The 16,446-nt window shown below is 42.9% G+C and overlaps 1 protein-coding gene across 1 annotated transcript in view; it reads left to right on the forward strand.

Moving 5' to 3' along the window:
* The first annotated feature begins 13,298 nt into the window (after positions 1 to 13,298).
* HDX (highly divergent homeobox) overlaps positions 13,299 to 16,446 on the forward strand; it is a 39,177-nt gene continuing 36,029 nt past the window's right edge. The window contains exon 1 of the mRNA XM_082004029.1: positions 13,299 to 13,593. Coding sequence (XP_081860155.1) covers positions 13,447 to 13,593 — 147 coding nt within the window. The 5' untranslated portion in view covers positions 13,299 to 13,446. The remainder of the gene's footprint in view (positions 13,594 to 16,446) is intronic.

The following is a 16,446-nucleotide window of genomic DNA, read 5'->3' on the forward strand; positions in this document are numbered from 1 at the left end:
GTGATGGCGGGGACAGGCAGGAGCTTTAGTGGACATAGCACAAAAGTGTGGACCCACAGCTAGAAAAGAAGGAGCAGAGGAATGTGTGCTTGTGGGAGACATGAGCAAATGGGAAAACCTTCTTAACCTCTGGAGAAATACAAGCCAAACAAAAGGAAAGCGCTGCCTAACCTAATAAATGCTTTGAAGATTCCGACTCAACATTTTCTCAATTGCTTTTCCAAAAGATCATGGGAAATAAGAATTGCTTGTGCATCACCTTTAGGTGAATGATCTCACCATGTGAATTGGGGCTTGTAGTGGGGTGTTACATTACGAAAAGAGGGGCTGTATGGATTTGCCAGGCCATTTGGACTGGTATTTGCGATCACAAATGAATGTCTGCATGAGCGAGATGAGAGCCGTACCCATCTCATTTTGTTCCATTCACCTCTTGATTGGACTTACGATACTTCAAGTAGCAGAAGAAAAATTGCGAGAATGATAATGTAGGAAAATGGGAATGGAGCAAGTTTCTGTAGTGTTCTGAAAAGCAATCAAACTCCCAAGAGTTCACCCAAACTGAAAACATAAAACCGCATCCTGGCCCGTATAGCCAAGAAATGGAGGCATCCAAAGGAAACCAAGTGGCTTCCAAAAGACTGACTGGTTTTGAGGCATAAGTTTTTATTACTTTAGAAGAGAAATACCCCTCCTGTCAGGAAGTCGGTAATAATGAAGTCTGAAACGGTAGACTGGTGGATTCTGTACAACAGGCATCACATCCCAGAAGAATATGGGATAAATTTGTAATGGCTTCTAGCAACAGGCCAACTGCATAGGCAGGGAAAAAAAAAGGATGGGTTCCCACCCCAGTTCTTTGCTTCCTCCTGTCCTTACTGGCTTTCTTTTCATTTTTATTTTTAAAATATTTTAACTTTTTCTTTGTACTATAAAACTCTCTATGCTAGGAATATTAATCGGTGGAAAACAAATGTTCAATAATTATCTCTCTCTTTTGTTTTTCTTTTTTGGTGTATAGCATTTTTGTATGTTCCTCAAGTTCATAATTTTCAGGGCTCACTATGAAAAATTATCAAAGGTAATAAAAATAAAAGGAAACAGCATTCCTGAGTTTCATAAAAATATCCCAAGAAATAAAACAAGTGGAGCAAATCCCTAAAATATATACACAGCCAGACTCTTTTGCGTTTTTTTTCGACCAGCACCAGCTGTTTTTGCATATTTGCAGATTCAGTTTATGGGAGCTTTGTTTAGGCACTGCGTGAGGATTAACAACTAATTTTAATTTATGTGGCAAAACCAAGTTCAAAGATGGAAAATTTGTAAGTCTTGTAAGACCACTAACTCTGGTTGTGTTCTTAGAAGCAGAAAACGTGCCACATGGAATTTTCCATATTAACATTTTTACTAAGTTTTACGCACTGTAATCCTTTCTCCATCACCATTTCACAAGAAACCTCACGATTTAGCAGATCTTTAATCACACCCTTGCGCCTCCCAAACTTTAGTGTGTCTTTACGATCTTTCTGTAAAACAGACAAATATCACTGTTGGCATTTCAAGGGTTCATCAAGCAGGAAGCCCATGGAAGAGCAGGCAACCAAACCAAAGGGCTTGCTTTTCCGAGCAACTCATACCCGTGCAAAGCCAATGGCATCAGTAAAAAAAGAACGGCATACACATTTTGACGGAAAGATGTAAATGAATAACAGGCAACTTGGATTTCGCAAGAATAAATCATGTCAAACCGATCTAACTTTCCTCCATGACAGAATAATGAGCCTTGGGGGGACATGAAGCAGTAAATGTTATGTATCTTGACTTTAGCAAGGCTTCTGGCATGGTCAGACACGGCGTTCTTGTAGCGAAGCTGGGCAGAGAAAGCCTCAGATCTGGCTGAGGAACTCCACTCAGAAAACTGTTGTTACGGTTTTCCAACCAAATGAAAGGAGCGATGGGGGTTTTGCTGTGGTCAGTCTTGAGCCTGAAGTTCAATAAATCTCTTCCGAGGGTTTAACTCATCGAAGGTTTAGGATGAACGTTAGCAAAATAACAGGAGGACAGTCAAACACTAGATTAACTGCAGGCTTTTCAATATTGGATTCTCCCATACATCTTCCCAAGCACAAGTTCAACGCTGTTCTTTTTGGGGACAAAGGGACAGATTCCATGACAAGATGAAGTCCCTTTTTGGCTGATGCTATATAACTACATGATTTAACGCCTTACAGCAATGAAATAGGCAAATTGCTTGTTTGAGATCGGGAAGCATCACACCAAATTGCAATACCAATTGCTGGTGAAATGTTCTTGTGCTCCTTTCCACCCTGCTTTCACCCCTCCCTGAGAGGCTGCTGACTCTATCAGGTCACCCTCAGGTCTGGCTTAGAAGTTATGTCCTTTAAGGCGTCACCAGAATAATGGTGTAGTGAATTGAGTAAAGCTGTCCTAACAAAAGCTTCTGTTAAGTGGGTTGGTTGTGCCTCACTGGCCGCCTTAGGGTTTTCTAGGCTCCACAGCAAGCCAAGGAAGGGAAGTAGCAGCTGTTTTTCTAAACTGTATGGCCAAAATTGTCCAGGTTGATCGCCTGGTGGTCACACACCAGCTCCTCTCTCTGGGATGCTTCTGGGGCATCATTACAGACACTTCTCTTACCTGCACCATCTGCTAAAAATCTGAAAACAGTATGAACTGCTGGAAAAGGGAGGAGATCTCAGGACAGGGGAAGAGAACCGTGTGGTTTTACAGCTGGGTTCCTGGCTGTGGAACACAAAAACGGGGCGCTTGACCTATTCCATCTCCCATGAGGGAACGGCGGGACAGCCGCACCCCGCGGCTGCCATTAAAGCAGGGAATACCTACGCACAGCGCTTAGAAACCAGCGCGCGTCTTTCTGAGAAAGGCTTTCTCTGCCACGTAGAAGCAGTAACCCATACTGAGCTAAGTAACTAATAGTAAGCTGAGCTAATTAGTTTAATGAGCTAATACAAAGTAGCAACATCAGAGAGTCTTGCTTTGATGCCAATTCCCTCATGTAAGGAGTCCTTTTATGTCCCGGGCTACTGTTTAAACCACTGGACCAATTTGCCAGCCCCTGTTAATTTAAATCTGTTGTTAATGAATGAAAAAGCATGTGGATCCAGCTGCAGTAGAAGCATATTTGTTTTATTTCATCCTGCCATAGTTTTTCCCTGAAGGTTTGTCTCACTGAGAGGCAATACCAGGGAAGGAACTAAATAGTATGAAATTCTGTCACTCCGCTCCTGGCAACGGCAGCAGCTTTTTTAACCTGTAAGTTCAGTTTACTCTTCTATATAGTAAAGTACATACTGAGTGCGCCGCTTCTACTCTGCTCCTGCGACTAGCCTCAGAATATTTTTTTCACATGTCCTTTACCTCTTTTTTCTTTTCATACTCTGCTTGCTGTATATAGACTTTTCTGCTTCAGCTCCTAGTCTTACCTTTTATCCTGAGACAAATTTCTGTTACTGTGATCTAAAAGTCTTTTATGTGGTCACAAGTCTGCATACTAGTTTCTTTGATAACTTAAATACACAGCTGATGTCTCCTTCAGGAATGATCCTATGACTTTTTGATATAAACTATAGAAAAAGCACCTGTGAGCCTACTGTTAGTCAGGTAAGAGCCCTTGAAATATTACTTTCTATTATTCAACATTTAAAAAGGGTTTAATAAGCACTATTTTATCACACACCACTGTATCTTTTTCAAAGGATTTTAGAGAGACTGCTTCACCATTTTGTTTCCCGAGCCCCAGATAATGTGAGAAGAAAACATACCAAATTTCTCTGGAGTCCTTCCATAGTGAATTCCAAAACAGCATTTTCCATAAAAGTGGTGTAGGGTTTTTATAGTTGCTCTATTTAATTTTTACAAGGTGAGTGTTGATGGCACACAAAGAAAGGGAATGTGTCTAGGGGAAGAAGCAGCAAAATGTAAGATTTAGGGTTGAAAATATTATATTATTATATTATGTTATTAAATTCAGGGTGTTTACTACTGCATCTAATCCAATACAATTGGGGGCTGCTACCCAAAGAGACAGTCCCCCCCTTCCTCATCCTCAGTTCCTTCCTCACGCTGGTTTTCTGTGGTGGATGGAGCTGCTTAGTGAGTGCGATACAAAGGAAATATCGTATCAATACATCTGATATATTATCCTAATTTATTGGAAGTATGCAAAGCTCCCAACATCAGCTACACCAGGAGAGACGTGCGTTACCAGAGGAAAGCTGGCTTGGTCTCTCTTCTGCTTTATAAAGCAGGAAAGCTTTACTGAAACAAATCAATGTAAGATCTTTAGCTCAGATTAAGCTTTATTAATTGATTGATTTGACTTTCCAGCGTGGTGAAGGAAATGTAATTACAATGTGGACAGAGCATGAACTACTATTCAACTATTAAAGGATGCTCTAGAAGGGTGTATTTTATTTGTGGATGAGCGAACATTCAGCACATCTTGCTGCTGCACGGAAAACCATGGACAAAACTTTAGGTGGCCAGAAACAGAGTTAAATATGTCAGAAGTCAGTGTTCAAATTTCCAAACAATGTAACTTACTGTAACTTTAAAATAAAGATACACAATGCCCGCTTTTCTTCTCCCTGCCTACAAATAACCAGCAGCAATTCTTCCACTTCAGTCCTGCAGAAATGTTTACCAAGAGTTCTGATTAAAACAGTTGCACAAAATTAATCGCCTGGTTTAATATTTTAACATTGTGACTTACTAAACTACTCGGGATAGGGACACGGCGTATCTAGAGGCTCTGTAATTCACACAACAGGGCCCCGAAGCCGACTCAGACTTCTTAGTGCTCCTACAGCCGAGCCAGTAATGACTTTACGTGATTTCTGTCGCATACTCCGTCCGTGCGGAGGAGTGGTACTGGACTTCCCACGTGTGACTTGGTTTCCTTTCGGATGGGAAACCGAGCCCGGAGGAGGGCTGCCATCGATGCTCCCGCAGCGACAGCGTTGTGCGCGTGCCTGGTTTGTGTTGCGGTGCTCGTACAACCACCAACTCCAGCCCAGACCCGGCCAAGGCGTCCGGCCTCCACGAGGGCACCGGCCCTGTGCTGCCCACCTGAGGAGCACCGACATTTCCATTCTTCCCTGGGCCAAACGTACTCGCCCCAAGCGAGAAAAAGTTTATTTTGGGACTGCCGTAGCCTTCACGTAATTGAAATCCTGATCCTTCCTGGAGCTTTTCAGATGTGACCCGACCGAACTGCCCAGAGCAGCGCAATAAAAAGACTGTAAAACACCGTGAATTTTATTAAGCCGCCTATTTGCCACTCGTTTCCATCTGCAAAGGCTGGCATGGCTTCGCACCCTAGGCATTCCCATGGCGCCCACCGTTACCCGCCCGCAGAGGGGACGCTGGGGGGCCCGGCGAGCCGGGGCTGCCCCGGGCCTCCGGGCAGGTGACCGGGGTGGGCTCCCCGGGAAGGGGCGCAGCGCGGCGGGGCCGCTCCCGGCGCCGGGTGCCGTGAGGGAGGCCGAGGCTGTGCGCTGAGGGAGCGGCGGGGGCGGCGAGGCGGCCCCCGGCGCGGAGGGGCTGCGGCGCTGTGGCGGCCCGCGGCGCTGTGGCGGCCGCTCCCCGCGGCGGCCCCTCGGCCCGGCCGAGCCTGCACCGCGCGCCCCCCCGGGCGAGGGGCGGGGGCGAGCACTGTCCCGGCCGGCGCTGATCTTACGCTCCCATTGGCCGCTGTCTGCGCTGACGTCACGATCATGATGAGAATTAATGATCGGAGGCGCTGATTTCATTGTGTGACGCCGGGACCGACCCAGCCGAAACCGGCTGAATCCGGAGCCCCGAGCCCCCCGAGCAGCCCGGCACAGCACGGTAAGCCCGGCGCGCTGCGCAGGGGCGGTGGGCGGGCGCGAATGAGTCCCGGGGGGGCTGCCGGGTCCCCGCCCGGGAGGGGCGCGGCGGGCGGGAAGGAGGAGGAGAAGGGTGATGGAGGAGGAGGAAGAGGAGGAGGAGGAGGAGGAGGATGGCGATGATGATGATGATGATGATGATGCCCCTGGGCCAGCGGCCTGGCGGTGGGGGAGGGCGGCCGCGCGGGCTCACGCTCGCAGACCCACCTCGGGCGCGCAGGCGCACTGCGCCTCCCCCGGCGGCCCCGCAGAGGCAGGCGCTAGGCGGCCGCCGCCGCGGGGAAGTGCGCATGCGCACGGCCGCTCGTCACGCCGGAGGGGGGGCGTGGAGCGCGCCTGCGCCGCCTGGGCTGCACTGCGCTTGCGCACTGTTCTGCGGCCTCGGTGGCCGGCGGGGTGGCTGGGGCGCCTGCGCCGAAGGGTCCCTGGTCTGCCCGCCGGGGCCGTGGGCAGGGTTGGTCACTCGTGTCTCTTTTCTCCTCTTTTCTCTTCCCCGAGTTCTGCGCCCCCTTCTTACCCCTCGTGTCACGGCAAGGGCAGCTCCTTGAGGCTGGGCTGGTACAGTGGAAGGCTTTGGGGGGTGCGGTTCGGGAGGGTTGAGAGGAGAGCTTGTCATTGCCTCATGGTGTGAGGCCTGTGGGGTCCACATCCTGTCAGCGCATGGACGCCCATCTGGTGTCACGTTGTAGCCCTCCAGTATTTGGAAGGGAATGTGAAGGAAGGAGTGCGCTGGCTGTGCGGACTGTGGCGTTTTGGAGGGGTGATGGTGCCGGGGGAGGTCTCGCCTCTGGAAGGGCTTGTGTTGCACGGACGCTTGCCCCGCTCTGGGGGATAACAAGCGATCCCCAACCCTGTCCCCTGCGCTCTGTTAGCCTAGAGCTTCTGAGGTTGTAGGTAAGATCGCATGTAGCCAACCAAAACCAGTTTTAGATCTGCTGAACTGGAGCCTTGAAGCAGATGACGTCTTCAGAGTGAAGCTGCATTTTAGCATTCTTTTTTTTTCTGACGTAGGACTTACAAACACCTGCATACATATTTAATCTAAAATGTGGCTAATTCAGTTCAAGTCAGCAGTCTCATTTGCATGAATAAAACGGGATGGGCTGCATAAACCTGCAGAGTTGCGGTCATAGGTTATTATTTATTAAGTTAGTGAGAGCCGTCTAATTTGTCCATAATGGGCTGAATTTTATAGGTAGAACTGTAATTCAATATTACAAATGCTATACTTAGTGGAGAGGGAAGCAGTTGTGCTGCGAGTTATGGATATTTAAAATTAGTTTTATGAGCTGGTCTGTATGTTGCACTTACCCAACCATAAGCATAATCTACTGACTGCACTTACAGTTGTGTAGTTGTAACTCTTTTGGCCTGTGTAGGAAGGAGACAGTAACCTACAAATTCAGATTATTAAACATTGTTGCTTGATATACATCCAGTATCTCCACACATGGTGTGTAAGTTGCGGGGTTGGTTGTTTTCTTTCCATTTCGGGGGTGCAAAAAATTGTGAGCTTTTGGCAGACATGGAAAGTGAATTAGGTGATTGCTGGTACAGTTGAGGTTTCTAAAGCTGTAGTAATAGTGTCACTGCTGCAGTCTTGTTTTACTTACATATATAGCAGCTTTCTTATTATATTTGCACTTTTGTCTCAGATCTATATTGACACCGAGTCTTGTTATTTTGAACCACTGGAGATCTGCGAAGGGAAAGAACAAAGGAAATAAATGGAGGAGCGTGCTGATTTTCTTACTGTACCTGTTATGGGTGGACAGGCTAAAACAGTAATAGGCTTACAGGCTTTTAAAAGATGACTTTTTTCCAAAGAAATGCTTGTTTGGTGCTGAGGTTAAAAAAAACCTCTCAGACACTGCTTGTTCCCTTTCATCACTATGTGTTAATCCCTGACAGTTTTATAATGTTTTATACCATAAAGATTTTTACACTTAGTTACTTTGTGATGGCTTGTACTCAGAGTGAATTATTATTTTTGTATTAATTATAATATTTCACATCCAAGACTGGTTTCTGTTACTGTTTGAAATGAGAGGAGTATCATTAAGTTTTTATTTCCTATTTCTAAAATTAATTAGTATTAATGTAGTATTCTGTAAAGACTTACTGTGTAAGTAAGTGTACTTGGTTCAGCAATCTTAATATTTAGAGACTTTTTGACACTAAGACTATAATGCTATACTCTATAGGCAGACTTTAGACCACAGAGAAATTTTTTCCTTCTTAAGCTGCTGCTTTTTTTTTTCCTCCAGATCTTTTAAATAGTCACTGCAGAACAGCTAAGTAACTCTTGAATTTTTAATATTTTTTTTTTTAACAAGGGATTCATTGATACAGGATTAGTCCCGTTTTCTTGTTGTTGCCCTCTCTTTTGTGGTACTCCTTGACACCAAGTTATTTTCATTAGTTTCTAAAAGTACATCTCTGGGCTTCACCAGGTCTCCCTGGAAAGATTCTTAATTTTGGATGTTGAATAAAGTTAACCGGTGCTTGCATTTGCAGCAAACTGTGTGGAATAATTGTTACACTGAGTACCTGTTTTATGAAGCAAATGCACTACTACTTCAGAAGCAAAGTCAGCTTTAGTTTTCCCATGTTCTCCCCTCTCCATTTGTGCTTGCTCTTGCCACAGAAAGGGAAAGAAGGTGGATGCTATGGAAAAAGTTGCTCAAGCAGCTAAAGAAGTCTGAAGTTCAGCTGTAAGAATAATCTTCACATCATCTGACGAGGAGCCAATGTGACAGTTCGCAGTGTGTTAGTAGGATTGTCCTTTGTGAGGCTCGTATTCTGCAGTCTTGGAGGAACTGAAGGGCATGGAGTTCCTGTCTTCGCTCTTATCACTTACCAGCTGTATATCTGTCGCGTATCCCCAGTGCCTTACTTAGCACTTGGACTACATTTTTGTCTCCTGAGCCACCGCATACAGCAAAGGCATTCTTCTGCTACTAAGCTAATTTTTTTTAATTAGTATCCAGTTTAGAAAAGGAATGAAGAATAGCATCTTGATGGGTTTACAGGAGGTTGAGAAATGGGAGATCACCGAAGTGGAAAGTTGAATGGTGTTAGTTGGCCTAGGACATGTAGCAGGGCTGAAAGAAGTACTGCTTTTTCATTTGTCATGGCTTATTCTGTGCACTGTCACATAGACGGCAACATGCTTAGCCAAAGCTACCTTATTTTATTAGTAGAACAGGCAGTTGTTGAATTCTTAAAAATACTGCTTTGCCACCTCAGGCTTTTATTGAAGTGGAAAAAAGACTTATGTTGATGGAATTTCAGTTTGCATATTGTATTGCCTGAATTCAATACATTTCACAGAGTTCTTTTCTGTAGCAAACTATTTTCAGTGCCAATGTGTTGCTAACCAGCTGGCCACCGGGCTTCCCAAAAGCTCAAATGCATGTTTTCTAAGCTTGGCAAGTCAAGATCAAAATGAAATTAGATTAAAGTCCATGTGGATTTCTAACCTGGAGTCTGAGGTTCAAGACAAAAGTGAGAAATCCTGAAGAAACTAGAGTGCCTCGTAGGTACACAAATTGGGAAAAGGAGTTTATTTCGTTTGAAGTTACTGCAATTGTTTTGAATAGTACTGATTCCATTATGAAGGCGTATGACCTGATACTAATGCAGCTACCTTAATGCTGAGCAGTGTCAGCACTTTGTAAGTTATCTCTAGTTTGTGTAAGTTTCCACTGACTATCAGGGATCTCCCATGTTAGAGAAAATGTAAGAATTATTATCTTCTTTTGTATAACTTGTTTAGCATCAGTTTTCATAGTTATATTTCTCAAGAAAAAAACCCCAAAACCCAGTGTAATCCTTTGATGAATCTAGTATTAATCTAGTCTCAGAGATGGTAACATTATGCTCTTACAGGTGTTGGAATGCTCAATGTAATTCATGTAGATAAATTGCTAGATCTGACAGGTGTGGGATAGGTGTGAAGATGGGATATGCAGTGTCAGCGCTTCGTGGATTAACGTGATGGCTTTGGGCTTTGTGGCGTTCTAGTGGAGCTTCCAAACATTCAGTAATTGGTTTATTCAACACAGGGTGCTGGTTTCTGAATTTCTAAATAAGCACTTACGAACTGCTGATAGCAAACCAATTTCCATCTGGACTTTACAGGTGACATACAGTGGGCTTTTAACCTGCAAGAGAAGGAATATTGCCAAATGTCCTACACAGTATTGTTTTGCCCTACGGTATTGAGATTGGATGCTTGGAGGTTGCTATTAGTAGTAGAAACAGTAGTAATAATCTTGTGATCTCTTATACCTAGATAGAAATTACTATGTAGGCAGTTAAGAAGCAAAAAACCTTATGATTCTTAATTTCCTTTCTCTTGTTCTGCATAATCTAAGATCTTCATGCAAAGTTGTGTTTCCTGCCCAGCACTGACCAGAGCACGTGTCTTGTGAGGTTGTGCTATGGCTGTGACCCAAAGAGCACAAACCATCCTGCCGCTTCCTGGGTGCGGAGTGGGTTTGTTGGGGCTTTAGTCCAGGCATTAGTGTTGTTTGTTGAGGTTATCTATCCCTTCTGCTCTGCCTGGAACTTAACGTCTACTTGGTAATAATCACATTATACCAAGCAACTGGCTCATTCTGCAATTTACCCTGATCTTTCTGTTGCCTGTAGTAAAAAGAAGCTTTTTTTAAAAAAAAAAAAAAGGATAAATTAATTGGCAGAGCAGAATGGAAAAGATAGATTTACATAGCAGGATAGCTAGCTGTAGTGTCAGTAAATACGTGTACGGATAGGTAGGACAGTGGTAACTGGCACAGAGCTGTCTATTAACTTAGGATTCAGTATATCTAGAGCATTAGTAAGTTCTCAGCTGCTTATTTGAAAGTTTAGATGTTGGAATGTAAAATCAAGTTATGACTCAGCTTCCATAACTGCGTCTGTAGGGTCCTGCAATCTATTTATTTAAATCAGTTTCTGATGGCCTCTGCACGCTTACTCTGAGCTGTGCTTGGCTGGACTTCAAGGTAGAAGTTACTGAGGAATCTTACCAGTGTTTTGGTTGGCAGATGTAGTTTACAAGTGATTAAAAGAAAATGCAAAAATAAGATGTTTATTAAACCAGACCCTGACCTCTCTTGAGCTTAGCAAGGTGGAGTCTGTCATGCAATGCATATAGGTTTATCTGAAGATCAAGAGATTCTGTCAAAATTCTCCACCCTCGCCTTATCTAAAGTACAGATGTCAAATACAACAACGATAGTATTTTAACACAGAAGTGACTTTGAATACAGAAATCCATATAATTAAAAAATGTATCAAGGACCTGACACGCTTTGCTTGCAGGTCATCAGGTCTGATTCTAAAAATTTATCTTGCAATTGGAGGAGTCTTCATCGCAGTTGATGAACTATTTGGAGAGCATGCTTCTTTTTGATGAGCCTATGTATAGAAATGCTGGAGCTATTGGATGACAGGCTTCATTTGTGGGAACTGATCTCAACTAAATAAGAAAGGCCCACTGATACTGAAAGAGTAGTAGACACAGAAGTGTAAGCTGGGTCCTGCCAATCGTGCAGGAAGAAAAAGAATCACAAAATTAACTCCCGTGTGTTCTTTGAAAGTAGCATAAATCAGTTGGTGGCTGCATTGTCCTGCATATCCACATGGGAGATCTGAAGTCTGTTCTGAACTTGATAAAGTAGATTTTCATGACCTTTATTGATTTGTTAATGAGCTAATAATTGTCTCCTCTGTTGCTTGTTATAAATTTCTTTAAACCGCAGAGCAAGAGCCTCCTTTAACCAGCTTTGACTGTGACTGAGTATACGTTCTGGGGGAGGCATAACTCAGGCAGCTGGTAGTGCTGCATTTAATAATGCACTAGATTGAGAGTGTAATGTAAGAATTAGGAACAGAGGTAAAAATGTGATTGAGAAGTCATCTTCTGCTTTAAGTATTACTGAAAACTGTACATTTTACAAATTGGTGGTTAGTGATTTTTCTGCCATCTCTTGATACATAGAGGAAAGTAAACTCTGAAGTCAAAGCTCTGGCCTACAAGCATTGTACTCCAAATTCGAGATATTCGTCCTCGCCCTACGTTAGTGAATTTGCCTGATCACGGTGGGATGAGGAGGAGAGAGTTTGGTGGCATGAGTAGGTGGTGGGTGAGTGGATTTGGGGGGAGTCTGAAACTGGATGTTGTCCTGTTGTGTACAGAGCTTTTCCTTCGCAGAGGCCTGTTGAAGTCCAGTGTCCATTACTGTTACATAGTATGATCATCTTGATTATAGTAATGTGAAAGGAGTTGGGTGCTCATGCTTTTGAGCCCTTAATGATTTTATTTGCTCTAAATTAGAAGCAGTTCTTGTGCAAAGGTTAAGTATATTGCTACTCTTCTATTTTCCATCCAAAATTTTCAAAACCAATAACTAACAGCTTGGTAGCTACAAATGGTTTCCCTATTCCATTATTCTTTAGTTTGTTCTGCATTATTTTGATACATGTACTGAAAGTATTAAAAATGGCTTGTGGCTGGTGAGTTTTTTTGCTTTCTGAGACATGAAGTCGGACGCAGGTTGTTCCTGGGTTGTCTCAGCAGGCAGCCTCCTCCGTGGGACAAAATAAAGGCCCCGTTCTTGGAATCCTGTGATGATGGGGCTCTTACTTTCTTACATATAACCAGAGGATTATATTATTTGCCTGTATAGACCATGTAACAAGAGCGTAAAGCTTCAGTTTGCGATTAGGGAGTCTGTTCTGTACTTGGTAATATTCAGCTGTTTGCCTTTTCCAAGCTAGGCTGATTTATAGCCTCAGGGTACAGTTTCACAGTAGCTTGAACCCTTGAAAACGCCGGCTGTGATTTGGGTGGTCCCTCCTTCGTGTTAATATTAGTGCGTTAGCATCGCAGTGGGCTGGACCTGGACAAGAACTGCCTAAAGCCCTTCTCTTTCTCTCTCTCCCTCTCTCTCTTTTTTTCTTTGAGGGGGGGTGGTACCTGTGTTGGTCTTCAGTTCTGGTCCTTGATCTTTGTGACTCTGCAGCTGGGAAGTGCTGGTGCTGACACCGCAGGAGGAGTAGCATGACCAGCCGTAAGAGAGTGTAGGATTTGCTGAAGTCAGAGACAGTGGAAACTTTGCTCATGCCACTCACCTTCGTTTTATCTCAGATTTTGTCTCTTTACTTGGTAGAGGAGGGGAAACAAACCTGCCAATATTGTTGGAGCTACTGGTGTTATACTTTTTCTTTGTCTGAAACTAGAGGCTCTTGGACTTAGCAACACAATGTGATATTTATTTATGAAAGGCTGTCAGTGTTGTTCCAAACATGTAGTTCACCTGTTCAACTGGAGTCCATCACAGAGGAATCACTAATGCTGACTGTAAAAGGGTTTTTTTGGAATGTAAGTAAAAGTGTTGGTACAAAGGACTCCATAAAGAAAACATGTCAACACTTAGCCTTATCACAGCAAACATGAATGAGAGCCTGTGCATTCTACAAATATCACAATTTTTATTCCAACTTTCAGAGTATCTTCTTTTATTTTTAGATGAATCTGCGTTCTGTATTTACTGTAGAACAACAAAGGATATTACAGCGTTATTATGAAAATGGAATGACAAATCAAAGTAAAAATTGCTTTCAGCTCATATTACAGTGTGCACAAGAAACTAAACTGGACTTCAGTGTAGTCAGGGTAAGTACTGAGGCCTTCCAAATTTGTATGTTAAAGTTATACACATTCATTTCTTGACATAAAATATCTGTAGAGTACTGGAGTCTCTAAGTTCATACTTGTCTTAAATCAGACTTCAGTACGTGTGTGTGACATGTTAATTTTTACCCAGTGAGCTTGTTTATAGTTTGTTTTTGCTGAAATGTCTTCACATGATTGCTGTATTTGGTAGGGGCCTGGATTGCACAAGGAGTGATTTTTTTGTTTGTTTTTGTTTTGGGTTTTTTGGTTGTTTGTCTTTTGTTGATGGTGTTTTGGTTTGGTGGTGTTTTTTTATTTATTTATTAAATTACAAATTAGATTTCCCAATAGAAACTGTGTGCAATGTATCATATCAAAGAAAGGTCATGTTATTAGGAAACTATTCTTAAGTTAAAAAAATCCTATAACCTAATGTATTTGGGGGAATAACTGTGGAAGTATTTCTTTTGACACACTCTGTCACACCTGTATTCCATGTCACAATCATAAATATTGTGGTCCCTCGTGGTTATTTACAGTGAGTACATTTTTTTTCTTACAAAAGAAGAATGTCACTAGTGCTAACAGGAGCTCTTCCAAAGTCTATGAATTCCACGGGAAGGGAATTAATAATCCCTTGTGAAACAGTAGACAACAAAATGGCTGTTGTCTCAGAGCAGAAATAGAAGTCATAAGCATTAGCTGAAAAAATAACAACAGTAGTGGAGCTACCAGGAATTGCTGCAATACTGGACACTGAAGAGGAAGAAGTAAGACCAGTCTAGGTTTTTTTATGTGGTGTACCAGTGGTATATTGACAATAACAACCCCTCCTGCTCCGTAATTCTTACCTGGATTCCCCTCCCTTAAAATACTCTGGAAACATTAAAACTTACTTTCTCAACTCTAGGTGGTGGGAAGTTCTGAAAGTCAGCCAGAAATTCAGACTCCCTGGAACAGACACACAGTTGTTTGGATGCTGATGATGCAGTCAGGGCCTATTTCTCTATTTTTATTCTGATTGAAGGACCTAGTGGAGGCAGCCAGTCTCTCCTCTATTTGCAGTCCTCATTCACTCTCCATCATCATATTCCCCTTTCCCTCTGTGTTTCCTTTGCTGCAATAATGTATCGTGGCCTTTTTCCTTCAGTTTTCTTCCCTTACCGAGCCCTTATTTGCAATACTTAAACTTCTTTCGTACTTGTGCAATGGAAACAGACACAGCATTTGTTCTGCATGTGTCGTATTTTTGTATGTTCTTACCTTTCTCTTCTTTACACCCCTCCTTTCTGCTTGTCCTAATCCCCACTTTTTTTCTTTTTTCCTTTTTTCCCCCTGTAAAACTCTTGGACAGAGATTAGTACTTCTTTGCACAATGTCTAGCAAAATGATACTTGGTTTGCAGCTGGAACTTGCAGATATGACTTTAGTAGGAGCATGAACATTCCATACAGCTGTTATAATTCAGATGTCATAACTCTATGAATATATTTTTTCCCTGAATCAGGATTTCTATAGCTTTGACCCATAGAACTATATCCAGCCTTTTCAATCTTGAGCTGGCTTGGAAAAAAGAAAAGTCCTGTTTATGATTTGATGTAAACCTCTACAGATTTTTATCACTGCAATACATAAAAATGTGTTGTCCCTTTCAGAATTAGGAAATGTGGTGGAGTTATTCCTGGGAAAAAACCCTGTCCCTCTTCCAATTTGAGAGAGATGTATTCTAGCTATGTCAGGTTTGAATGGCCTGGTTTTGGTCATTAATATCGGCATAATTCTGCTGGTTGCTTTTTATCTTTACATGAAATGGGAGCAACATGACTTGATAACGTGCAAAAGTTCTGAGAGTCTGATTTCCACAATATCACTGAGTGCTGGGAGCAGTGATCAGGGAGGTGGTGTGAGGTTCTCCCTACAGTACCACAGCAGCTGTCAGAACAGTTACAGCTTCATTATTCTTTTACAGCTCTTGAAAGACTTCCTGAGGACACTTATTTTCAGATGTAGCGTGGAACTTCTGGTCAAAACTAGTGGCCAAGCACCACTGACAAGCCCTCTGTGGCATGTGTCTGGATTGTGGGACAGTCTGAAGTTCCAGCTCTGCCTGAGTCAAACTGGGAGTGTAAAATCAGGGTCTCTTAAATCCTAGGTAAATTTCTTAGCATCTGGATTTTTGATTTGTCATCTCTTCTGGGAGCTTCTTCTCATCCTAAATGAAAGTTAAGAATTTCAGTAATGCTTCCAATGTTGGTGAAAGAACTCCCAAACTTACCAGTTGGGGGACTTGATTGAAGCAAAGATTCGTGTCCCTTTTCTTAGGATATTTTCTACTTAATGGCTGCTCTGTCACATCCCAAATTGATACCATAACCATCAAGCCAGTAACAATATGTAGTTTCCCGTTCGCTCTAAGAGTATAATCTCACATAATTCTTCGTTGGAGTAATGTCTCACGGTGCTAAAAATGGGAGGTTTTATACCCTTTCCCTTCTCGCAGCTCTTTCTCTCCTGTCTGTCTGCGTGTGCTGATCATCTCTGGCATTCACACAATTTCAGAATAACCCAGTTAAATTTACTAACTTTACCAATACTTTTGTTCCTTTTTTCTTTTGCCAATTTAGTTTTAGGCCTTTGGGGGAATTGCACTCACAAATTATTCAAGTGTGTATTTTTGGTTAGACAGTGGGAGCAAGGTGCTGGGGACGATGCTGGGGATCAGGAGAATGGGACTCTTGTAGCAGTAACCTTGGCTGTCCCATGAAAAATCATAAAACTGTAATTTAATCCCAGGTGAACAGTAGTGCTAGTAATTTATTTGCATTTCTTTGAACGCATTTCTTTCCAGGAAAA

Source organism: Phaethon aethereus (genome assembly GCF_964289735.1).
Source record: "Phaethon aethereus genome assembly, chromosome: 10".
In the NCBI taxonomy this organism is placed as follows: Eukaryota; Metazoa; Chordata; class Aves; order Phaethontiformes; family Phaethontidae; genus Phaethon; species Phaethon aethereus.